General features: G+C 52.7%; 1 protein-coding gene across 7 annotated transcripts in view; it reads right to left on the bottom strand.

The window, feature by feature from the left end:
- The window catches only part of PTPRF (protein tyrosine phosphatase receptor type F), an 81,802-nt gene extending 64,073 nt beyond the window's left edge, over positions 1-17,729 (bottom strand). For 4 of the 7 annotated variants that reach the window (XM_037002209.2, XM_037002211.2, XM_073233778.1 and 1 more), the window contains exons 1-3: positions 17,535-17,728; positions 10,808-10,884; positions 4,452-4,587 (exon numbers count right to left, since the gene is read on the bottom strand). In XM_037002209.2, the coding sequence (XP_036858104.1) occupies positions 4,452-4,542 (91 nt within the window). In that variant the 5' untranslated portion in view covers positions 4,543-4,587; positions 10,808-10,884; positions 17,535-17,728. Of the gene's footprint in view, positions 1-4,451; positions 4,588-10,807; positions 10,885-17,534 lie in introns of all 7 variants that reach the window. The other 3 variants (XM_037002206.2, XM_037002215.2, XM_073233777.1) reach the window with 1 other exon arrangement.
- Positions 17,730-26,730: the final 9,001 nt, after the last annotated feature.

The following is a 26,730-nucleotide window of genomic DNA, read 5'->3' as shown; positions in this document are numbered from 1 at the left end:
TCTCCCTGCTCTCCTCCCCACACTCGCTCCTGCTAACCTCTCCAGACTCGGCTTTCTTGACTCTTTCAAAAAAGGTCATCTACCACGGGCCAAGTACGGTGCTGGAACACAGCTCTGGTCCCGGACACCTGGACACTGGGGTACTAGCCACCTCTGACCCAGGCTTCCTGACAGGCCAGGCCCATGGGCACCTGCTTGCCTTCGTGTATGCCCTGCCCCTCTTACGCACCCTACCCTGCAGGCCTGTGGGAGCCTGCTCTGCGTCTCATACTGGAGCTCTTGGATTTTTCATCCCAGCACTTATCATAGGCCGCACTGACTGGTCAGGTCCCCAGGCACACAGGCAAAACCGGGGACTTCACCACTCTGCTGGGTGTTGACCCACAGCTGGAGTTCAACGAGGGTCTGAACAGAACTTCTGAGATCATGTGTCAGGAGGGGCTTTCTGTCCCACCAGGATGGGGCTCCACCTCCCCTCCTTACTTGCCTCCTCCCCTACCACAGGGAGGTTAGGGTGGCAAACCCTTTGGGCAGTACCTCCTGGGGGCATGCCCTGGGACACTGAGCCCATGCAAAGTGGGAGGCGGCAGCCTGAGAAAGGAAACAAGCAGGGGAGGCACACTTGCCAGGGTCCAGCCAAGGGATAGCCAAACTGGGCCACCTCCGAGGCTCCTCCGCTGGGAGACCGACTGCTATTCTGCACCCTCCCCACAGAGTACACACACGTGAATACAAACAGCGCAGAGGCAGTGAGCAGACGGGCAGCAGTGAGGTACTGCAAGCGGAGAGGGAGCTCCCAGAGAGGCGGATTTCCCAGGCCCTGAACCGTCTAATGAGCTGGGGATTCATTAACCCTGCCTCCTGTGACTGCTGCCGGTGCCCCCATCAGAGGGGAGCCCACTCAGAGATAATCTTGGGCTCCTGGGGGATACACAGGAGCCCCAGGTCATGGCCTCAGATCCAGGGAGCACATACTAGGTGCCAGGTGCCTTGAATATGTGATCTCAGTTAACCTTTCCGAGTAGGAGTGATTACCCTCATTGTGCAATAGGAAAACAGGCCCAAGAGAGAAAGCAACCTGCTGTTAGTTCCGTAGAGGGCAGAGTCTAGACAGGCTATGAGGTCTTGCCTACCCATAAGGCTGGGGGGTAGAAGGGGAAGGGGAGGAATGATAGACCCATCCTCAGCTACTCAGGCACCCCTCCCCACTGCCCCATAACTGCAGCCACCAGCTACCCCTCTAGCCACCAGGCAACCTGCTCTAGAGGGCCTCCTATGATTCCAAGTAACTGGGCCATAACCAGGGCCCCACTAACACCTCCCACATCCCTGCTTCGATCCCATGCTGTCTGGGGCAAAAGGGTACAGTTCTTACTGTGACTCTCTCACGAGCTCCATAGACAATCCCAGGATCATTCCTGCTTCTTCCCCACAATCTCACCTCATTACGCAACACCCCCCATTAGCAAATGCCCAGGGCTCCCCTCTTCCAGGAAGCCTCCCAGTCCCTTGCACGGTACTTAAGTCACTTCAGTGCTTGTGCTGCCAACATAGCGCATACTGTAAGTAGCCCATCCTGCAGCTCCCCAAGGCAGGTCCATGTGGACTCTTCCCAGCTAGCACCTGACACATGCTACATTAGCAGGATCCTCTTCCTGCTCAGGACCACCTCTGGCCCTACAAGCCTCCCCGTTGAGAAGCCACAAAGCCCCAGGCTGTGGAAGCTGCCCAAGCCCCGTGTGCCCAGGTCTCCACTGGAGCTGACTTGGCATTGACGCTGGGGCCTTTGGGCTAACTCTTGGCAGCTGCTTCTCCACCCTGCTTCCCTCCACTCCCTTCAGAGGCCAGGGCCCCCATTCATTTGTCTCGTTAAGAGGCCTATAGAAACACATTTTTCCACTCTGTGTTTCACTGCTCCGGCCATCGATTCTCTGGGGCACCTGCCCTACCTTTTGCAGCAGCTCTGTCCAAGTTTGACTGCTTGCCCCTGGCTAGAAGTCTCCCAAGCCCAGCCCAAGACTGGCCGTGCCTCGAGGGATAGATCCAAAAGCCAGTGCAGTGTAAGGCAGGCCTATTAACAGACCGTGCCTCCCAGGGCCAGGTCACCATGGCCCCCAGCCCAGGCCCCTCCCCGATGGCTCTCTGACTGGTTCCTCCTTTTAAGACCCTGGTGCTTGGGCTCTGGTCCTTAAGGGACCACCATGGAGGTTCTCAGATTCTGCTCTAAAAAAACTGTTCTGCCCTGGCCCCCAAGTTTTACTGGGGTCCAGGCCTGACTCCATCCCTTTACTCACTCATCTACCACACTCCAGGCCTGAACAATGGTCTGACCCATTGTAGTCTGACAGATGGGACAGACACATCTGAGGCAGATGGTTACAACCATGCAATACAAATGCAGCATAGAGGAGTAGCATATGACCTGTGCTCTCGGAAGAAGTGATGGCTCCAGGTGCACAGTAACTGGTCAGGGCAATGAGTTGGGGAAGAGTGTTCCAAGCAGAGGAAACAGAAGGAACAGAGGCCTGGGAGCATATGGGCAACAGAGAGAAGTCAGCATGGTGGGGGTATGGGGGTGGTGTGCAGAGTAAAGGATGAGGTTGGCAGACGTTGGATAAGCAGGGCCTGGAGAAGGGGAAGCCTTAAACTGAGGAGTGACGTGATCAGGCTTTCACTTTGCAACATGATTCTTCTTTGGAATAGAGAATGGATTATGAGGGGAGAAACTGGAAGCAGGGAAGCCATCACAAGGCTGTTGTGAGCAAAAGCCCAACAAGAGAGAAAGGTGGCTTGGGTGAAGACAGTGGAGAGAGAAGGGGATGCATTCCAAAGATATTTAGAAGGTAGGAACAACAGAGCCTGGCAGATTAGATGTGGGGGATGAGAGGGAGGAGGCCCAGGTTTCTGACCTGGGCGGCTGGGTGGGTGGGTGGTAATGCTCTTCCTCAGGAGCAAGCACACAGGCAGATGAGCGGGTCTACGGGGACGAGGGTGAGGGGACAAGTCAGGGCGCACTGGCTCTGAGCGGGAGGGGAAGGCAGTTATTCTCCCAGGACGGGGGGTTTCTGCAAGTCCAGTTGGAAGGCCCTCCCTCTGCCCTCAAGCTCTGTCTGAAGGCCCCGAGGGTGGCCAGAGTGCGGGTGGAGAGCAAGGGCAGTACTTCAGTGTCCAAAGGCTACTGACCACACCTGCCTCATGAGCCTCTGCCTCCCTGCCAACATAGGAGTCACACTTAGTGTCTCCTACCCGATGTGCCCCTGCAGGCTCGAGCGCTCCCTGGGCAGACCCAACCAGACGTGGGATCACTTGGCACCCCTACCCCCACCCCGCAACTGCCTGCCCTTCCCTTCCCCTGCCCAAGGAGACCTACCATGGGCCTGCACCAGAGGACAAAGGGCGAGCCCCTCCTCCAGGATCTGGTCCTGAATAATTAACGACCCATTAGGAGAAAGGGCCTGGGTGGGGCAAGGAAAGAGATCTGCACCCAGACCCTTGGAGGGGGGAGCTGGGAAAGCCCTATGGCTTGCTGTGCTCCAGGCTGACCCCTGCTTTGGCCCTTGGCCACCTCTGGGCTCCGGACAGGCTGGGAACAGCCCCTTCCCCTGGGACCTAAGCTCCGACCTCGCCCCTCCCTCTCAATGTGCAGATTGGCTAAATCTGCCCTGTGCTCCGCCTCCCACCAGTAACCAAGCAGTGGTAACCATGGCGACAGGGCGGGCTGCGGCCAGTCTTGTACTGCCAGACAGGGGGAAGGGCGGCAGGAAAGGGACTAAAGTTCGGAGTTGGAGCTGGGCAAGGGACAATCCCACTTCCCCCAACACATACACACAGGGGCTCTGGAGCCCAGCTTCCTGAGGGGCTGGAGGAGAGGGATGCCCCCTTGCCTTGAAATTCCCTGGTGGAGTGGGGTGGGCTCAGGGTCTCCATGCACTGGATACTGAGGGTCTAGCCCAGGGGAATGGCTATGTGGCTCTGGCTTCTGATCCTTCCCTGGATCAGTGGACATATCTGGCATCCCAAACATCCATACACATTCCTTGTGTCCTATCCCCACGCGGATCCCTGACACGGGTCACACTGTGCTTTCTGCACTGATATGTGGTGGCAGACACTACATGCCTAAGCACGTTACCCACTGACCACATGAATCTGGGACATGTCTCATCGCCACCCCATAAAAGAGTCACGCTTAGATGCGCCCCACCCTGCAGTGCCTTAAGGGACATGCAGGATGTCCTAGGAAGCATGGGGCTGGGGTACTCCTTGGAGGGAGGCTCTCCCAGCTGGCGAAGAGGAGAGGGGTGTCTTTCAAGGACAGAAGAAAGTCTGGAGGAGTATCTAGCCATCCTGCCTCTCCTACTAGCTGGTCCTGTCCCCCATCCCGTAGTCCAGCTAGGAGGAATGCTACCTTTCAACCTGGGAGATCCCCAACCTTGAGGGATCAGACTTACTGTCGCCATGGGCACCTGCCACCAAACCAAGCATCACGAGTGCAGGCACAAGGGGCACCATTGTCCTCACTGGGGCTGGCTTGGGGGCCATCCAGGGCACCAGCACTATGGCCAGCCACACCCCAGGACACCCGACCTGTGATGGAGAGAAGGACAGAGTCAGTTAGCTGTGTCCACCAATATCCCCACTGCCACCTATGCCATCACATGGCCCCCACTCACCACAGACCCCCCAGTTTATCCTCACTACCCATCCAGAGTGTAGTTCAACAGACCATCCCCCGCCCGGACTGTGCAATGACCACTCAGACCTTCCAAACCCTGTGACCACCCAGGCTCCTCATTGATCCCCCAGTGGTCCCAAGGATAACCCAACAGTCACACTGTAGGGACAGAGTACAAGAGGCCTTCAGAGGGACAGGTAGGGGACAGTACAGGGTCAGGGGCTACTGAGATTAAAGGATGTACAGAAATGTTCCATCCCAGACCTTGAGTTTCCAACTCACCTCCATAGGGGACAGGAACAGGGACATGGGGGTCAAACAGACACGGAGACATGCAGGTGCAGACAGAGATACCAGACCAAACCAATGGGGAACAGTGAGAAGTCAGCAGGCCCACAAAGGCCTGGGGTATCCTGCTGCCCCCCCTCTCCCATCAGGGAGGGAGGAGGCAGGGGGCTAGACCCTGCACGCTGAGCACAGGCCCCAAAGCACAGACTTGTTAGCAGACAGGATCCAGGTATCAGAGGCTTGAAGCCAAAGCCACACCCCATCTGGGCTCGCCAGAACTCACTCTCAGCAAGTTGCAGCTGCCCCACCTGGCTGCCCGTGTCCTACCCAATTCCCATGGCACTTACCCATTCTAAAGGGAAACCACAGAAGGCCCTAGTGGCTAGGAATGGGGGTGTTGGGCCCTAAGATTCAACCCCACACCTCCTCTGTCTTTGCCCCAGCACCCTGAGCACATCACAGACGGGGGGAGGGATGCAAACTTCAGGGAGCCACTTGCTCAAAAGTGCCACCTGTGCTGAGACAGTAACAGTACCTGGGGAAGAGGGCGTTTGGGGCTGGCCAAATGCCTCCAGGCCTTTCCTCACAGGGTTCCTCATCCAGGTGCACCTTCCCCACTCTGTCAGGCACCTGTGTGAAGCCTTCAGCGTGGCTATGCCGAACAGTACAGATACACTGTATCACTTCTTAGCCCCTGTGGTGAGCAACCTAGGGTCTCTTTCCCATGCCCCCTCACCCAAGGGGCTTCAGGGGATCCACACCAGTGCCCACCAGCTCTGTTCACACCTTGCTCTGGGGAGGAGGCTGGCACATGCTAAGTCCCTCATTAATGCTCTGAAAACACAAAAAGGCTTAGAAGGGGAATGAGTGACAGTGAACACACCTTGGGGCCCTGCAGTGGTACCCACAGACTCTGGTAGGAGAGTCATAACCAGACCCAGGAGCCAGCTGTCCCACAATTTTAAGAGAATTTGCAAGGAGGTGATGAGGCTGGTGAACACAAAGGATCGGGACTCAAAGATGGCTCTGTTCCCTCCTGAACTTAAATTCTAGTCTCAACTGGGACAAAGGTTAAAAGATTAGAGGGCAGTAAATGAGCAAAAGTGCTGGGACAAAGCAGGCAGGACTGTCAGGTGGGGTAGAGGCTGAACACAAAGGGACAGGGTGGGAGACCTGGCCAGATGTCTGAGATGGGAGCTGAGCAGCAAAATCAAGAAAGCTGAAGGTGCATGGTGGGCATCCAGCCCCATTTAGACCATGCCTGAGGTTGTGCTCAATGAGCACAGAGCTCAGGAGGCTGAGACCAGGAGAAACGGCGTTTCCACAGCCAACTGGGGATAGAGCCCATATATCACTAAAGCCCTGTCTGGGCTTTGTCATCATAGCACTGCGGTGCAGCTGTGCAACCAACAGATTACAATTTCCCAGCAGACAGCAGGTGGTGAACTGCCTGGCCAGGCTGTCATGGGGGTATGGTCCCCTAACACAACCATACACATAACATGGGTTTATAGCTCAGGGGTCTGTTGGAACAAACGACAGGGCAGAGGGGCCTAGTATAGGATCATGGTGTGCAACCATACAACATCCACAGAGGTTTCACTCCCAGGTTTGACAAGCATTCCGGGTGTGAGCCCCTCAGTAGAGACATGATAGGGACATGACCCTCAGGAACACACATTATGGGGGGGCATGACTCCCTGGTATGGACATAAGGAGGATGAAGCTACAAAGAGGAGACATCACAGATGTTCAACAGCACAACAGTCACAGGGTGCCATTCCCCAGTACAGTAAGTACAGTTGTCACTACACTTACATCCCCTGGAGCTGCCCTGGTTCAGTAATCATGGCAGTGTAACTCCCAGGTGGAGACATCATGGAGGTGTAGCTGCCTGGTTGAGACATGGTGTGAGTGTAGACAGAGGGTACAGACATCATGGGTTGCCACTGCCTGATGGACATGGTAGGGCTGTAACTCTCCAGTACTTCACAGAGGTGTAACACCCCATTATTGTGGGGTATCAGTCCCCGGTACTGATATTAAAGGGCTGTGAGCCGCCTGTACAGCCATCATGGGGGCATAACTCTCCAGAATGGACATTATGTGGTACAGTCTTGAGATTCTTCTGGCCGTGGGTGTCAGAGAACCTGGGCCTCCAGCAACTCCACCCCCAAAGGGACAAAGACAAATGGCCCTTACTTGGGGACTCAGTGTAGACCTTTGCCTTACCTCCCACCCCAGAATGCTCAGGGTCCCCTGTGGAAAGAAGCTGGGAGAGGAGCAGCTACTTGGGACCACTGTGAGACTTGCTGGGGTTGCTGAGAACCTTCTGAATCCAGCTCAGTGGTGTGAAGAGGAAAGTGCCCACTTCCACCAGCCTGGCTGCATGAGCCCTGGGCTTCCAACAACCAGGAGGAAACCAAGGCCGGAACCCTTGCACACACAGGCTCATCTCTGAACTGCAGTGGGGACCATCGGTTCTACCAGTCTGACATACTTGGGCAGAAAACAATTCCATACTGTACATTGTAGAATATAATCAGATGCGATTTTTCTACATTCAGAATGGTTTTAATGCATCCTTTTTCTTTGCTACATCAGTGTAAAGCTGCCAACTGTCCTTTCTTGGGAAGAACCGTCCTTTATTCTCAAATTTTGTTGTGGTGTTAAAATGTCCTTTCTTGTATGAAATGATGGTCATAGCAGATAGCAGTTATTTTTTTATAATGTCCTTACTTGGCAAAAATAAAAAATTGCCAGGCCCATGCCTGGTCTCCAAGTACTTTTGGAAACTGTACTGCTTTGTGAAATTGAAGAGCCTGGGAACTAAAGAGCTTTGAGGGAAAAGCAGGAGCAGGCACCACACTGAGCCACAGGATTTGAATCCAAATGCCACGGAAATGCCCACAGAAATGCATATTACAGAGAGACCACATTCACTCCCTGCAGCCCAGCCTGACCACCCCTGCCACCCTTGGCCCCCTGCTCACCCTCACCGCCAACTAGAGACTGTGTGACACCAGCCATCCGGGGGTTCCCTGGCTGGAGAACAGCTGGGATCATTCCGAGTCCTCTTCATGAATATGCAAACACAGACTGATTTGTTTCCCTTGGGCACGTGTTTTTATTCACAAATATTAATTAGTCTCCAAATGCCACCTGTTCCCGCAGCCTCCTCCTCCCATCCAGGCCAGGCCTCTGGCCCCTAGGAGGCTGGGGCCCCAAAACAGACATAGCAGGAGGGGTGTCCAGGGCCCTAGGAGCAGCCAGCGCATGGGCAAGTGGAGCCTGAGGGCAGGGAGAGTGGGAGCCGCTCATCTTCTCACCTGCGGCAGCTCACCAAACCCTTCTGTCACGTCCTGGACAGTTCACCGTGTGGCACTGCAGCAGACAGTGGCCGCGGAGGCGGAAACAGGCCTTGTTACACTCGGGAAGTGGAAAACCAACACGTTTCCATCTCTTACCAAGTCAACCACCAGATTACGACGGGAATAAATCACAGCCCCGCCTCGACCCCGGCCCCAGGGAAGGAGGTGGCTAGCAGCAGCCTGCCTTCCCCCTTACAGCCGGTTGGACAGAGTCTGTGAGTGCAGCCGGGAGCAGCCTGCCTGTCCTGTTGCAGCTGGTTCCTACCCTATGGCAGCCCTTAGCTTCTTGTGCTCCCCTGGGAGCAGAGGGGACATTAGGAAGAGCAACCCAGTGTCTCTGGGGGTGGCACAAGGTCCAGCAGAGGCTTAGCTCCAGGGCAGAAGACCAAATGGACCAGCAGAGGCACCTTCCTGCAGCTACAGCTTTAACCCCTGAACCACCAACCCTCCAGGGAGGGGTGCCTCTCGTGGTTATAGCTCACAGGCATGGCTGCCTCCGGGCCTCTGCATTAGCTCTTCTCTCCATGGCAGGAATGCCCTTCTCCTGCCCCCAGCCGCCTACCACCCTTCAGAACTCAGCTCAAATATCCCATCACTGTAAATCTTCCCTGAGGGACCTTCCACAGTTTTCCAGATTTGTACAGCATATAAAGGCAGCAAGACGTGGTGCACACCAGTGATTCTCAGTCCAGGGTGATTTTGCCCCCTGTGGGATATTAGGCAGTATCTGGAGACATTTCTGATTGTCAAGGGGAAGGGGGCAGGTACTACTGGTATCTAGTGGGAAGAGACAAAGGATACTACCAGATACCCTTCAATATCAAGCTGGTTCCTGACAACAAATGATCATCTGGTCTAAAATGTCAGTAGTACTAAGGCTGAGAAACTCTAAAGGTAGAAAGCAAGATCCTTTGCCTATGTAGCCTAGGACCTGCCCTGGCCCCTGCCTCAGAAGCCGGTCCCTTATGAGCACCCTGGGCCCCACACCCCAGGAGGCCCCAGCAGGGCCTTGTACCAGCTGTACCTGGGCCACAGGGTCCCAGAGCATTTTCCCTTCCCCCTCAAAGACCGCCTTGCCTCCACAAGCTGGACCTTACACCCACTTTTACCCCTTCACAAACGCCATCAGCAAGTGGCCTCCCTAGAGGACAGAGGGCTCCACTTTCAGGCATCTTTTCCAGTGAGACTGGGCTCCCAGACAGGTCAGACATATCATCTGAGGACGGACAGGTGAAGGAACACATGGTATCCACCTCCCAAGCTGTGATGAGGCCCTCCTGCTGCTCCCCTACATGATTCTAATGCCCCTCTCACTGTGCAGAGGCCTGGCCCCCAGCAGAGACCCAGTGGCCAGACCATCTCTTCCACCGACAGCCCTCTCTACCAGCCATCCATACATAATTGTTCAGGGGCCCCGCCAGCCTGACCAGGAGGCAGGGTGATGAACAAGACAGTCATGGGCTTGGCCTTCAAGGAGCTTACTGAGGATGGTCTGGCCAGAACTCATCTTCCAATCCCACTCCTCCTCTGGGGTCTCAACTCAGTGGCAAGGGCCATGACTGACCTGGTCACCCAAACCAGTTAGTTCTCAGTCTCCCTGTTCCACATCCCACACACCCAACTGGTCAAAGTTTGAAGCTGCCTTGCTGTAACCCCTGCCTCCATTGTATCAGTGAGACCTCATGACTGTCCACCTCCTCCATGGTCTTTCTGCCTCTGGTCACTCCCTTCTGATGAGCCCTGCACCAAACCAATGTCCCTGTTTAGCTTACAGAAGTGCAAATGGCCCTCAAACATGCAGCTCATGTTTCACGAATGAATGGAAGGGCAAAGGGATAGATGAAGACACAGATGTTGTTTCTCTGCTTAAGAACCTCCAGTGCTTCATATCACCCTCAGGAAAAAGTCTAGTCTTTAGCTTGAGATCTGAGGCCCGGAAAGATGGGAGGCAAAGTGGACCTCAAAGTGAGAAAGAAGGATTTGCCCCAGATCTTGTGAGGAATCTATTCTTTCTAACACAACCTAGTCTTTGCTACACAAACGTGGTAAATGGAAACGCTGACAGATCCTGGTTTAAGTCCCAGAATGTCACCCGGAAGCCTACTTCACACCTACAGCAGCTGACGAGCTGTGTATTATTCCCCACCCACCTCCACCATCCATTCTGGCCATGAACCCGGGCACCATCCTGGACACCTCTCCTCCCTCATGCCCCATATTCAATCCTTCACTATGTCCTGTCTACTCCACCTCCCTAAATAGTGCTCAGATCCCTTCTCTCCACCTCCATCTCTACCCTCCTGGTCCAGGCCTCCATCATCTCTCAGCCACATGCACAGTGGCCAGCATCATGTCTCTAGTGACAACCCCTTCCGTGGCTCTCCACGGCTTGTGTCAAAATCCAAGCTGCACAACCTGGCTCCTAGTACCCCTCTGCATCCCTATCCCTGGTCACAGCTTGGGGCACACTCACCAGGTCTCTGCTTGCTCACACCAGTCACTCTTGGACACCCAGCTCTGAAGCCAGGGCACAGGGGCCTCTACTCCTTCCTGGAGAGAAAGAAAAGGGTGAGAAAACATCCAGAATTCCATCACAGCAGAGTATGTATTGACACTCAAAACTTCTTCATGCAGCAAAGAAAAGCAGGTTATGCAACTGTTTGTGCAAGATGATCCCCATTAGTAAAAACACCCATCTCTTTATTCACTCACTCTCTCGATAGGCCTGAGCACCTACTATGTGTTTGGCTTTCTTCCAGGTACCCAGCAGGAAGCTGTGAACAACACAGATGGGCCCCTGACCTCAGTAGTAAGACTTGTGTCTGCACTCCTCAGCACAGCCACACCTGCCCATGCTCCCTCCCGCCATCCAGCCACAAGAATTTCCTCTTCTGATCCTCCCATGTGCCACAGTTCTTCCGGTCTCCAGCTGGGCCCCTGCTGAATGCCACAGCCTGAGCAGCACTACCCTCCTTCTTCTGGGCAATTACCTTTCAGATCTCAGAGCCAATGGCACTTTCTCAGGGAGGCCTTCCATGATGTCCCAGGCTACATGCCTGGACCTTGCCTTAGAGCAATAACCGCAAGTGTGATGATTTATTTATTTATACAATTGCTGAGTGGTCGCTGAGTCACAACCATAAGCTCAGTGTGTGCCTGGCTGAGCTCCGTCCCCAGCACCTCACAGAAAGCCAGCACACAGTAGGTGCTCCATCAAGATATGCTGAATGAGTGGATGAACACATGAATGAGTTCAGAGAAAACAACCCAGCCTGGAAGAACTACACCAGCACACATGCAGCCTTCAAAGAAGCTTCAGAAGCAATATTTATTTTTGACTTTCTCCTTCTCTATAATTTAAAAAATGAAGGTGTGCCCCTGGATGCCTCCTCCGCTGGCACACACACTGTGACAGAGCCCAGCCCCTTCCTTCTAGAATCATTACTGAGTCCCCACCAGTGTGGGCACTGTCCTGGATGGCGGAAGGGGCCAGCCATGCCCATACTATCTCGTCACTACCTCACCACAGCTCAGCTCCTTGGCACCGCCGGGGCACACTCCATGCAGGCTGCACCTTCCCCACGACGTGCACACCGAACCCTGACCTGCAGAGCAATTCCACTGCGGCTCCTCCCAAAATGGACACACAGGAACAGGGGTCAGGGAGCGTGCTGTCCTGACCAACCTGAGGCTAGCCTCCCATACCTAGGAATCACCCCCACTCAAGACTGACCACCTCTGCCAACATGGGGGATGTCTTCACTGACTGATGGCCCATCCTGACACCAACACAGGCCTCTCCAACCCAGTGCCATTCATATGACCCTGCAACCCATCCCTCTCCCCACTGCCCCTGCCAGAACCATCAGCCCTGAGCCTCAGGATGGCCACACACTTCCCTTCCTCAGCCCACTGAGTTTCTTCACAAAGTTCCCTGTGGCTGCTGCTCCCATAACACAGGCTGCCGAGCGGGTCTGGCCAGACAAACCAGCTCCCGTGTCCTAACAAACTCAAAGGCTGGTTTGTCTGGGGATGCCTGCTGGGCCCTCACAGTGCCAGACGTGAGGCTGTTGATTCCACCAGTTGCTCAGAGACCCTGGGGCAGAAGGACAGAGTTCAAGATGGACAACAGGAGGGGTTCTGAGCCAGCCAGGACGAGTGCCACACCCAAGACCACACCAGGAGTCTGGTGGTACATGGACACTGGATCTAACCTGAGCAGGAACACTACCTGCAAAGAAGTGGGTGCCCCAAATGGCCTGGAGGTGGTTCAGAGAATAGACAAGACAGGAACAGACACCACCTTGCACTTGGAAAGACCCTCAAGTACACAGAACAGCACGAGGGCAGGATTCTAGAGGAGACAGAACAGCACCTTGTAGGTACCACAGCAGTCCAGGATCAAACTGGCCCCCAAACATCCTAGACAGGCAATCAGGATCACCCCTCAGATTCACCAGTAGCAGCTCCCAGAACCATTCCAGACACCCTGGGACAAGTCCAGAACAATCAGGGCTGTGGATATACCCAGAAGGCCAACTAGAAAGCTACGCAGAAAGAGACTCAGAAAGAGCCTGATGAGACTGACGCAGGCCCTGTGTTAGGAATCACTGGTTGGCATCCAGAAAGGCCTCAGAAAGGGTGGAACGGGCAGTTATGACTAAGATCAGGCAAGAAGGCCATGGCACCAACCCAGGGCTGGCCCCCAGTAGGACTCTCCGTCGTCTGCCATGCCTGGGACCTAGCCTGGCAGTAGGACCAGGAGCCAGTGGAAATCCAGAGGAGCACAGACCTCATGGCCCCAACAGGGCAGCCCACACACAGCCAACATGGTTGCATGAGAACACTCTCCAGAAGTAGCAGCTAAAACACAACTGAGGGGGAAAAACCACTGTTCTCAGATCTGGAGGTTGTTGACACACAGACTGGGTGCATCTGGACCTCAGAGGCAGAACCTCATTAGATTCTCAGGGTCCAGGTGGGGTGGGGGCAACAGCAAACTGACCATGTGGAGGATGCCCCTTCTCAGAACCCCTTTACACGCAACCCAACGTGGGGTCTCTTCCCCAGGGCTTCAGCATCTAGCCTTTTCACACCAGCCCACCTGAAGATCAGATACGCCTGGGTAGCACACACAGTCCTCGAGGATGTTGCTGGGGGCTGGGCGCTCCCTTTGTTAAGCTCCCCCACCTGCTAACCTCAGCTCAAATCTGCAGCTACTTTTGGTGGGCAGCTGCCCTAACCTTAACAATATATAGTTTTTAAAGGTGCCTCCAGTAACTCGGGTGGGGGTAGACTGGCACTAGTCTCCTTGATGTCAATTACAGTAACACCTGTTGATACTGAGACGACAGTGCTTACTAGACACCAGGCCCTGTTCTAAGAACTTTCTGCACATTAATTTTAATCCTCATAACAACGCTATGAGGCAGGGAATTTTATTAAGCCCATATGACAAATGAGAAAACTGATTCAGAGATGTCAGGCAACTTGCTCAAGGTCACACCGCTATTCAGTAGAGTACGACCCCAGACGTTTGGAACCAGAGTGTGCTCTGAACCACCGAGCCTGTCTTCTCCCGATGAGCACAGCTCTTCACTCTCCTGTAACCTTCTCTCCTTTCTCTGGCTCAGACTTTTCTCTCAAACTCCAGACCCTCACACCCAACCCCATCCTGGATGTCTCCCCTGTCCCCACTGAACCTCAAATGCCCAAACATCTCAAAGACATGTCCAACCATGAGCTCAGTATCTGACCCCACATCTACCTCTCTTTCCCAAGTCTCTAGCTCAGTGAAGCTGCAGAGCTTTTGGCGAATGTTCCCCCCAGGCACTCCCAGGAACCTGGACCCCTTCCTCTTCCTCACCCCACATCCAATAAATCATCTTGTCCTTATAAATGTCTTCTAAATGGCTCCATGCTACAGTTCTATCCAAGCCACTACCATCTCTCACCTGACTGACCTGTACTCTCCTACTCACTGGGCATCCTGTCTCTATCTACATCCCACAGCCACAGAATCCTCTTCCAGAAACATAAATCTGATCATAGCACACTGCACACCTCCCAGCCAAGTTTTAAACCTTTGGTGTCTCCTTTGGTGTTCTCAGAGTAAAGTCCCGTCTACTTAAAAGGTCATTCAAAACCCTCTGGGATCTGCTATACCTCCAAACACAAGACCTCTGAGTCTTTACTCATATTGTTTACTTTTTTTTCTCCCCTGCCTGGAGAGCTTTCATCAACTGGGAAACTCCTATTTGTTCCTCAAAACCCAATTCAGACAGCCTCTTCTCAGTCTCCTCTGGGACTCATCTCACCTTGGCCTCTGAACTCTCCCATCTCATACTGAATTTCCCCAACATTCTAACCTCAGCTTAGAATTGCAGCTGCTTTAGGTGAGCTCAACCTCAGCAGTTCCTAAGTGATGCACTGTCTCTCCTACACTGCTGTTAGTCCCACAGGAAGCAAGGCAGTCTGGCTGAAAGTGCCTAGCCCAGTGTCTGGCACACAGTCAGCAATCAATAAGAAGTTACTGAATTGTAATTCATTCCCATGATGCAGTCTGTTCCCCGAGAGACCACGAGCTTCTCAAGGGCAGGGCTCTGGCTGCAAGCTTGGCCTAAGCACACAGTAGTCAGTTACACGAGATGTTAACTGCCACTGCTGGTTACGCATTGCTGAACAGTTCCCTTTGATTCTCACAGCAGCCCTGGGACCTGGCCAGCGTTGGATTAGCTGCCCCATTTTACAGGAGGAGAAACTGAGACTCAGGGGGGAAAGATCTCCACAAGGTCTCGAGCTGGGAAGTGGAGGAGCTATAGTGTGTGTCAGCCTCTATTGAGGAGGCCTGCGTTCCACCTCTCCCTCAACACTCACCTCCCACGGTTAGGACTGATAGGAGAAAGAGCGGAGAGAATGTTGACTGCCACGGGCCAGCATTTCGTTGCTTATCAACACAGTGCCCGAGAAGAGCTTTTCAGCCAGCATACTCTTACTGCAGCACCCTGCAACTGCTTCACCAGCCCCCCAACTGAAGCCCCGGACACCATCCCCACCCTCATAGTATGCACAAGGCTGAATGGGGGGAGAGTCAGGACCTGTAGGGCTAAGGAAGACAGGGAAGGAGGAATTAAGACAATTTCTGTGTTAAAGGAAAGAATGAGAGAAGAGGCAGAGCAAGTGGAAAAGAAAACAAAACTACAGACACATTTCAAATGAAAAGGGGGAGACTTGAGCAAACAAAAACATGCAAGGAAGTGTCCTTAAGAATGCACCAGGAAGTGAGTGTGCACACCTGCCTCCCTGGGATGTGCACAGGAGTGTTGTGAGAGCACAAGCAAGCACACAGAGTGGTGCATGGGCATGTGAGCGCAGATTTCCGAGCTCTGGCTGCCATGCAGGCCCAAGTGTGCAAGTGTCAGGGCAGGAAGGTAAGTGGATGTGCAGTGTGCGGGAGGTGGGTGGGCTGAGTGCATAAATGGGGTGTGTGTGTGTGTGTGTGTGTGTATGTCCCATGATGGGGGCTGCAGATGTAAGGGGATGTACTTAGGGATTTACACTTGCTCCTTCTTGAAGCCCTGGCTCACTCACATAATCAGTGAAAAACAGGGATTTTCTTACTCCCTGAAGCAAGAGTCAATTAGGGGCCAAGTATAGAATTTCCAGTCAAAACCCTCCTCTGGATCCCATCAGATCCCTAGTTCCTCCCAAAGGATCCCTCACCATTGAGGATCCCCCTGGAAGCACCACCCCTGTATCCTTTTCCAGGTCTCCCACCCTAATGCACTTCCCTGGATTCACTGGTCAGATCCCACACCAGGTCACACTGGATCCTTGCCCCTGTCTGTTCAGGAGCCAAAGTGGAGCTTTCATGGCCAACACTCAGCAGTCCAGTCCAGTCCAGTCCAGTTCAGTCCAGTCCAGCCTCCCAGGCTCTGCCTTGCTACCCACAGAGGAATCCAGAGTCCCCTCATGCTGGCAGCCTCCCAGCCATTTCACAGCTCAGGCAGGTACAGGGCCCCCAGCCCCCCAACCTGCTCCTACTTGGGGTGGGGGCTGCACTGGGATGTTGAAATGGGGAGAAAGACTTGTCCCTCCCCCACCCTGAGGTGGAAGAACCAGAGAGGCAGCATTCCACAGAAATGGGGAGGGGGCCTAGCAGAGGTGGGGAGACAGGCCCACCAAGAAACCGGGGTGAGACAGAACGGAGAGACCCCAAGAGGCGACTCAGAGATGGGGGAGGGCGTACAGAGTCCTTGGAGGGAGAGCAGAGAGGCCCAGGGAGGGAGGACACAGAGACCCGGGGAGAGAGGCACAGCTGGAGAGACCCTGGGACTGCGGGGGGAGGGGAGGTGAGACTGGGAGACAGTGACACAGGGACAGAGATGCAGAGACATCGAAGGGCATAGAGACCGAGCCGCAGAGGGGGACAGAAAGAAGCCGAGACAGAAACGTGGGCAAAGCGATGAGGGCCGGGACACACCGCGACGGGACGGGACGCGGGGCGGCGACTGAGTGAACTTTCCGGAGCGGGTCTGAGTGGCCACGTCCTCACGGGACAGGTCGCTCCAGGGCCTTCAGGTCGTTGCACCCGCGTAGGGGCGGGCACAGCCCCCCCCCGGCCCCTCCCCAGCCCGCGCTGGCCACTGAGGAGGGTGGGGGCTCCAAACTAGAGCCCGGCGCTCCCCGGGACCGCACGTGCGCCGGGGCCGCGAGCAGGACGGGGGCGCGGCGGCTGCGGATCCCCTGCCGGCTGGGAGGGGGCGCCTGTGCGGCAGGGGCGGGGGCGCGGCCTGGACCCGCCTGGGGCTGGGGTGGTGGTGGGAGGTTGAGGCCGCCCCCGGAGCGCGTCCGCGCTGGTAGGGAGGGGCATGAGGACCGGGAGCGCACGTGCAAAGGGGCAACTTTGCACTGGGGGGGCGGAGGCTGCGGCTCAGGTGCAGCGGCGGAGGAGGGGGGGCGGCGAGGGGCGAGCCAGCCGGCGGCGGTGAGGGGGCGCGTCTGCCGCGGGCCGAGCGCGGGGAGGAGCCGCCTGGCTCCAGGGGTGGGGGGCTCAGCCGTGGCTGCGGGCGCGGCAGGTGGGGGCGCGGCCCGGCCTAAGCGGCGCCTCCAGCCCCGCTCAGTGGACGCGGGGAGAGGGCGGGGGGAGTGGGGGAAGGAAGGGACGCGGAGAGGGCTGGGGGAGCCCGGGGATCACTCACCGCTCATCCAGGGGCCGTCGGTCCGCATTTCCCCCCCGGGCCGCTGGGGCCACTGCTCCCGCTCCTCTTCTGCCGCCGCCGCCGCTACCGTGTCCCAGTCCCGCCACCGCCACCCGAGCTGAAGCCGGAGCCCGAGCCGGAGCCACCGCCTCTGCTTCTGCCTCCGCCGCCGCCTCCACCGCTCCCGTCGCTCCCGCGCCAGCTCCAGCCGCGCGCCCGCGCCCGCGCCCCTGCCCCTGCCGTGCGCGTCCCCGGCGCCGCCCCTCCCCTCGTGCACTCTCGCTTGTAGAGCTGCGGAGCCTGTGCAGGCCCAGCAAGGCCACAATCCAACCACGAGTCCAAGCCGGCTGGAACTCTGAACCAGAACCTCAGTAATGATCAGGGACAGAGCCAGACTCCTATAGGAAGTATTTTCCTGTTAGTGGCTCCCAGCCTTGATATGAACCTGATACTACTCTGGGACCCCGTTTCCTCCCCTACAAACCTGGACCTGATATTGAGCTCAGGCCCACCCTCAAACTCAACATTGAGTCCAGACCCCTACATCTGCCAAGAAATTGGCACAAATAGTCATTTTAATCTGAACCCTATTTTGACCCCCAAATACCAATTCTGACTTAAGCCCCTTTATAATCTTGTGATAGTGGCATGACTACCACCAACCCTGGTCCTTAAATGGACCCTAGTACCAATGCTGAGCTCTAGATCCCAGGTGAACCTTAAAGTCCAATAGCTACCTTGCTATGGACCCAGTAGTCCCTCTTCTGAACCCCAAGTCTTAAATAAAATTCCCAGGTCAGGACCAACACTTGCTGAATTAGGAACCTCAATTCCAGAATTGGGACTGGGTCACCAGAAAAGGAGCCTAACACAGATATTCAAACCCCACCTATGGGGCCATTAGGACCTCCAACTCCAATCATATAAATCTTAGAACCCAAGATTAATGACCCTGGCTTTGCAGAAACTCCATACAAATCCCTTTCATCCCCACACTTACCCTCTACTTCTCTGACCTACTGTCCATCCCAAGCAGAGGCTGACCAACACCACCAATATTTATACTAATTCCAACTGTGAGCCTGAATCAAGTCTTAAATTGGCCTCTGAGTTCAAGACTTCATAATGTCCCCCAAACCTGGTATGAAACTACTCTTGAGTTTCTGACTCCTCATACCCAACTCAAATACTGACCTTTTAAACTTCTGGGCTAAACCAGTAATTCACCTGAAGATTTATTCCAACTCCCAGCTGAGGGAAGTGGTCAGTTCCAAACCCAGAACCACACCTTAGCACCAAAGCCCAGACTCACCCTCCCAGTCCATGCCAGCATCACTTAAGAGTCAGCCACACCAACTGTCTCATCTTGGGAAGGATGGGAACCTCCCCTTACTGCTTGAGGCCAGTTGAGGACCCCTGTAGGGTCTCTGATCACTTGAGTCTCTCTGATACCTCTGTGAGTTTGGGGGTCAGGTGAGAAATAAACTTTGGGGATTGTTGAGACACTTGGATTCAGAGAGCACCATGGTAATGTTCAGGAGGTGGGATCTAGGCTGTGGAGTTAAGTTCCAGGTATCACCTAATTCAGTGCCTGCTTTTGCCTTGGACTTGGATTCAGAAACAATGCACGTGCGCCCCCTGGTGTGTAAGAAGGGGATGGGACTGGCTCCAGTGATTCTGGCCAAACAATTAGATTTAGATGACAAATGTATCAAAAATTATTATTCCCAGTCAGTGGGATTTTTTTTAATCACTGGCAATTTTGGTGTACTGTGGGGGAAGGTTGCAAATTTTATGTATCTTTAGACATTTTGGCCAGTTTTTCAGAATTTTGGGTAGGTTTAGATTTTTTCCCCCAAATTAAAAAAAGTATACTTTACAGCCAATTATGCCTGCTCATTGCTGACTTGTGAACAGTTCTGACCCTTGGTTTCTATGCCCACACTCTCCTCACTGGCTTCCCTTTCCCAGTCTCCTTTACCATCTCCTGCTCCTCCCCAGAGTCTATCATAGGCTGCTCCTTTTCCCCTCTTCCCTCCTCCCTGGACCATCTCAACCACCACCAACCACATGCTGATGACTCCCAAATCTCTATCTCCAGTCTAGGCCTCTCTTCTGAGCTCAGGACCCAGATAACCAAGAAGTTTCTCCGTATCACTTCTTGGGTGTTCCTCAGAGGCACTGAATTCTCTCTCTCCTTCCCACCTCAGATCTGCTGGCCCTCAGTGGCCGCCACCTCAGGCAGTGGCATCCTCGTTCACTTGGTCACTGGGCCAGAAACATGGACACCTTGTGTCCTGCACCCTTATCCAATCCTGCAAGCCTTGAAAAATAGAAAGCGCCTGGAGACCATGTGGCACCATGAAGGACATACCTAGGGAGGGCAGGAGGAGTGGGGAGGGAGAAAGAGAGGAGGGGAAAGGAGTGGAGCCAGGAAGAGAGTGTCTGTTCCTGACCCCACAGACTGGGCATCCTGAGAGCAGGAGGGCGGAGCCTGACTTGGACACTGCTATATCCCAGTGGCCACCACTGGGGCCTGACACACAATAGGCAAAATGCTCCATACATAATTGTTAAAGGAATGAAAAGGTAGATTTTCCCCCTTGTGTGCTCAGGGATCCATCAGGTGTAAGTGACCAGGTGGCAGAAAGTCCCCTAGCCGAACCTCAGCGCTTGTCCACACCTAGGGCTTCCGTGGGCCTGGTGTGCCCTGATGAGGGCTTTGGGCTCTGACTGACCTGTGTGCCTGTGTCTCAGCAGGTCTGCCGCTTGAGCAGCCCAGCTCCCCTGCCCAGCACTGCTTGGTCTGTGGACATAATACCTGGCAGTTTGGAGGGCCAGGGCCCTTACATTTTTGTGGTTGAAGTCAGCAGACCCACTCACTGCTGTGCTAACCAGGTTCTTGCTTCAACCCCCAGGAGGACAAAAGGGTCTTGGAGCCTCACCTGCTGGTCTGCAGCCCCCTGCTCACCCATCTTTTGGTAGCACATGTGGTCAAGTGTTTGCAGAGCTGGGGTAAAGAAACCAGAGACCCAGAGTCCACTTAGACAAGACTATCAGGTGTCCAGCCTATGAGTTGCATGCTAGCTCTGGAAGGAGAGGAGCCAACACTCTGTCCAGACTGCCAGACTCTGAGCACCAGGTCCGTGTGGGACTGACCTGCTGCCCTGCTCCTGGGCCTGGCGGGAAGGGATGTCCTTGTGCTCATCTGTGAAGGCCGATTGGTACCACGTGGTAGTTCTGTGTCTGCTGTATTTCAGCCCCAGGGTGCAGGGTGAGGGAAGAGCCAGATGTCAGCTCCCACTCACTGTTCACCCTTTGCCCAGGTCCTGGGCCCACTGGACACTCTTCTCAAACCCATGACGCAGATGCATCACTTAGTTGGTCTAAATCAAATTAAATTCAGCTTGGTCCCTAAGCACCAAATAAGCAAGAAATCCATATCACTCATAACCTTCCTTCACCTCCCTCCACTTGTCCAAGAACTCCAGGGGCTTGCACAGGCCCAAAACGGTCAGTCTTTGCCCCACAGCTTTGTAGGGAAAGGCTGAGATTTTTTTCAGGCCATCGCTCCTGCTGCAGACATCAGCTGTCACTGCTGTGGGACTTCTACTATGTGTTCCCCCATCTGCAGGGCCTCAATTGCCCAGCCGGGGCCTTGGGAAGGAAACCTCCCCACTCCAACTCCTGGCATCCAGGGTCTCTTATAGATCTGAAAAATTGCAGCCCCTAGTCCTTGGTGTTTTCAGTGATAGACAGCGCCTTTCCTGGGCGGCTTGTCGGGGCGGGTAGAGGTATGCCTCTTACTCCTGCCCCTCTCCTTCATGCTACAGAATCCGCTCTCACGTAGCCCAGCAGAAAGAGCTCAGCCCCCAGAACTGCAGAACAGTCTGTTTACCTTCTCAGGTGTGGGGTGGGAGAAAGAAGTCCTCAGCCTCACAATGCAAAAGCCTGCCTGACGCCTTTCATTCCGTCCTGATGAGTCACTCTTGGGGGAAAATGAGATACGAGCTGATTTCTCAGTGGAACTCTGCTCATAACTTCACCTCAAGCTTCTCTGAGAAAACAGAAGCCATCGAAGGAGGACTCAGTTATCCCCCCACGACCAGACTCACAGCTCACCCGCGTCTCCTCCTGCTTTGTCTCCTTCCTGGTTCCGCCAGAGCAGGGGCTGAGGTCCACCTGGGGTCAGGAGGCTTCGGCTCCTCCAGTGCTTTGCTCTCTCCCCATGTGTCCATCTTACTGTGGCATTCCCATCTGCTTGCAGTCATACTTCTCTCCTCTCCTAAAAAATTCCTTCCCTTGACCCCACAGCTCCCTCTGCAGTGGGAGAGACTGACATTTCTCTGTTCTCCTTCAGAGCACCCCTAAGAGCTGCTTATACACGAAGCCTCCACTCTACCTCACGCTCACACTCAGCCCACTGCAACCCGGCCTTCGGGACCAACACTCCACTGAAATAGCTCTTGACATAATGATTATTCACCCCATTTTGCCAAAGCCAATGACTGTGCCCCCCTTTTCAGCCTAGTGGGCTTCTCAGTGGCCTTTGCTACTTCCTGCCGTCCACCTGGGTTGCTCCAGTACCACTGCCCCAGAGCATCTGCTTGACCTTCTCATCACACGGGCCATCTCCTACTGGCCAGCCTCCCTGTCATACGCTGGGCCTTGTTCCTGTCCCTAACTGCTCCCACCTTGCTCATGTGACCTTGAGATATCTGCTCAGTCTCATCAGACTTCTCCCTTGTTGAACTGTTTGAATTCTGTGTTTTCCTAATGTATCAGTTCTCCCGTTCCTTCACTTTTATTCTTGTCCAACTTAGATACCAATGCCCAACATTTTAATAATACTCTTATCAATACCCCAAGCCCCTTTGCCTCTCTGCCTTTGGATCCTATTTGCCTGGCAACCCCCCAGCTCTGGATGAGCCTCCTGTCTGCCCTGTTGTGCTGTGCTCAAGCAGCCAAGTGACTCCACAGAGCAGATCGATGTTCCCATAAATCATAGCCACGGACTGCATATGGGCCCTCGCCGCATTTCTCCAGTCTGCTTGGAACTCCACTCTCTGCAATGGCTATTTCCAACTGCCCCCTTTCTCTTTAAGCCTTAACCAGCCTATCTCCGCAGAGCTTCTTGGATTCTCTTGACACCATCCTCTCCGGGTTCCCTCTTACCCCGTTGGTCTCCCTCTCCATTCCCTTTGCAGGGCCACCCTCCTCTGCTACATGCTTACCTCCTCAGGGCCTTTTTCCTTCCCACTGTGGACTCTCCCGGATGATCTCACCTAGCCTAACCGCTCTGATTACCGTCCATCTGAGGATGATTCACACCTTTATGTCTCCAGCCTAGGGAACCTCCTGTCTAAGCTCCTGCCTGGTTATCATGTCCACCTTGATATCTCAGAGGCACCTCAACCCTAGTGTGTCCAAACCTAACTTACGATCCTTGCTTTCTCACTTTTCCAGTGTTCTCTGTCTCTATGACTGTCCATTTAATAGGCAAGCCAAAATCTTAGGAACCATCACCAAATCCTGTTAATTTTACCTCCAAAGCGTCTCTCTAATCTCCCCCTTCTCTTCACTGATGCCTCACTGTCCAAACTACCATTACGTCTTATCTGGCCTCCTACAGTGTCTCCTAATTGCTTTCACTGTCTGTCCCACCCTTCTCTAGTCTTATCATGTCACTCCCCTTTGAAAACCTCCTAACAACTTCCCATTGCTCCTGGGATAAAGAGTCAACTCCTTAACACATACTAAATGCTCTTCTCGTTGCCTACCTCCCAGTGTCATCCAGCAACACGTTCCCTTGCTCAGTTCCCTCCAACTCTGCTGACTTCCTTTCAGTTGCTTTCAGTTTCCAATTCCTAACACACATGTATTCTTTCCCTGTCAACCTCCAGGCCTTTGCACATTCTTTCTAGAAGACTTTCCCACTCCAACCACTTCATGTTTTAGCTCATTCTCCACTTTAGGCTCAAGCATCACTTGTATTATTCACAATACTATAACATCACTATATATTATTATTATATATAATATGATATATTATAATATTTTTCTGGAACCCCATTCCTGTGTAGGAGGTGGTTTCCAGGCAATGTGGGCAATGGGATTCAGAAGTGAAGTGGGAGCTTCTGGCCAGAGGCTTGGAGCTGCCGAGGTATAGGCTGTGGACACCTCCAGTTTCTAAAGACTCCCCACATACCGCCAATATCCCCAACATCACAGGCTGATGGCCCACTCAGGACAGACCAACTGCTGGGGCACCCTGGCCTTTGGTGACATACAGACCTGGTCTGAATTATACCTGTGGCACTTATGAGCTGTCCGATCTTGAACAAATTACTTCTGTAAGCCTCAGTTTCCTCTTCTGTAAAAAGGGGATACTACCTACTTTGCAGAATCATAAGAATGATGTGAAATTGTGTTTGTAAAGAGCTTCACCAGAGCTTCACATATTCCTGAAAATAGAAGCTATTTGGTAATTATTAGAAGTGGCATAGTCAAGCCTCTAACAGCACTGGTTTGGAGGACCATTTAAAAATCTAGCCCCCCTGGGCCCCATAGTCTGGTAGTCCTCAGCTCCTGTCTGAATGAGAGCCTGCTCCATCACGCGTCAACTTTCTTCTGCACCAACCTCCCATTGCTCCCTCCCCAACCTTCTCCTAGAGCCCAGCCTCCAGAAGCCCTCAGCCCCTTCCAGGTCCTTCCTCCAACCCCTGCCTGGCTGAGGACCCAGAAACTGCCCGCAGGGGAGCTGCCATTCTCCACAGCCACAGTCAGGACACAGCAGCAGAGCCTTCTGTGCTCTCAGAAGCCTCTCTCAGAGCATGCCTCCTTCAGCCTCCTGGAAAACTCCCTGCTCATCTAAGGCTCATGCCGTCTGACTCCTGCAATTCATTCAGTCAACCAAGATTTACTGAGTGCCCTGTCCTCTTTCTCTACCTTACCTTCTTGTAGAAAGGGTTTGGGTGACTTTTAAAAAACATGTAATATAAGATGCCTGGTAGTGGGACTCCATTTGTGAATAAATGAATACATTTAAAAATATAACATAGATATTTACCTCTCTCCAATCCCTCTTCAGAGGTGGGCTTCATCTAACATAAACAGAGAAGTAGAGGGTTCTGTCTTTCACCTACTTTGAGCTGTTTAATGGGGAGCTGGTCCACTATTTTAAAAGTTCGAATAAGTTCTGCAGGGGATCACAGCTCATAATGCTGGTCATTACCTGGAGCTTGGGCTGTAGATGCCTCAAGAAAACATTGCTCTCTCCCCATGAATCCCAGCAGAGAGGTGGTGGTGGGGGATAGAACAGGCCACCTGCCCCTTCACCTAGGTATCTTTTTATTCTCCCCAGGATCAATCATATGAGGCTGGGTTGCCATATGTGACTTGTCTTAATGAAGGGCAGGATGGCTTAAAACAGGAATTACGATGCAGAAAGAGAAAATTACAGCTGGGATATAACTAGAACTTTCCCAGAGTCCAAAAAGAAAAGTATCCCACTCTCCTGCCTCCATTACACAGCTTCAGTCTGGGTGTACACTTCATCCACTCCCCCTCGAAAACCACTTTCAGAAAATCCCTTCCTTCCCTACCAGGATGGGGTTCTGTCTTCCTGGATCCCTTCCCTTCCCCCATTCAGTTCCCTAAGTCAAGATAACTCGTAAGTCATGTCTGAGGACTTCATCAAGTTGATCAATAATGTTTGAACTAGTATCTTCTTCAAAGAATAGTGTCATGGGGAAGGGCATGGGCATTCTACATCCCATCTTTCAAGGTGGGTTTTGTTTCTTCAAGGGCTTTCTTTTCAATATTCAGTGGATATTGGTTACCTTAAATATTGAGCTTCCTAAACAACCACATTCACACCCATAGCTCAAACACAGACATGGCTTCTTAGGTCTAGTATATTCTTTGTTTTTTGGGGGGGGATCTAGTATATTCTAAAGTCATATAAAGAAAGGCAATAATTCCTTAACTGCCTCATAATTAGCAGTGTGTCTTCCCTTTTCCCTGGGAATCAGTAAATCCGATTATTGTGGCAAGGGTGGAATGTTCTGTTCTTGATCCCTTTTGGGATTTGTTTGAATAAGAATTGGTCATAGTCCTTTTAATGACTTCTCAATGATTTTCACTAGAGAGGTTTTGATGGCTTGATTTTAGGAAGTCTCAATTACATTCTTGCCAAGAGCTAACATCAATTTGGGAAAAGAGAAAGGGGATGACCTATTCTACCACTTAAATAAAAGTAAAGACAGTGTATGAAGAAACTGAGAAAAAAACAAAAACAAGAACAGTAATCAAGACAGTGTGGTATGGCATAAGGGTAGAAATACAAATCCATGTAGAGAATGGAACAAAACCCAAAGTCCAGAAATAAATGCTTATATTTATGGCCAAATTATTTTTGACAATGGTGCCAAGGCAATTTAAGGAGAAAAGAAAAGTCTTTTTAACAAATGGTTCTAAAACAATTGGATATCCATATCCAAAAATATTAATTTAGACTCTTATCTTATGCCATACTCAAAGTTGAACTCAAAATGGATCATAGACTTAAATGCAAGAGCTAAAACTGTAAAACTCTTAGAAGAAAACATAGGAGTAAATCTTCATAACCTTGTTAGGAAGTGTTCTTAGATATGATACCAAAAGCACAAGTAATATAGGAAAAGATGATAAATTGGACTTCATGAAAGTTAAAAACTTGTCAATTCAAAAAATACCATTAAGAAAATGAAAATAGTCACAGACGAGAAAATATTTGTAAATTTTATGTTTGATAAAAGGATTTGTATTCAGAATATATGAAGAACTCTTACAACTCCATAAGAAGAAGACAAATAACTAAGTTAAAAAATAGGCAAAAGAATTGAATAACCATTTCACCAAAGAAGATATAGGAGTGGCCAATAAGTACATGAAAAGATGTTCATCATTCATTATTAGGGAAATCCAAATTAAAACAACAATGTGGTACCCATTAGAATAGCTATAATAAAAAAGACAGGCAGTAACGGGTATTGATGAGGATGTGGAAAAACTGAAGCCTTCATACATTGTTTATGGAAATGTTAAATGGTGCAGCACTTGGGAAAACAGTTTGGCATATTCTTAACATAAATTTACCATGTGACCCAGCAATTTCACTTCCAGGTATCTGCCCAAGAGAAATGAAAACATTGTC

The sequence above is a fragment of the Manis javanica genome, chromosome 4 (assembly GCF_040802235.1).
Source record: "Manis javanica isolate MJ-LG chromosome 4, MJ_LKY, whole genome shotgun sequence".
Taxonomy (NCBI): Eukaryota; Metazoa; Chordata; class Mammalia; order Pholidota; family Manidae; genus Manis; species Manis javanica.
Note: the sequence above shows the minus strand (reverse complement) of the source record. Positions and strands in the feature narration are given on the sequence as shown.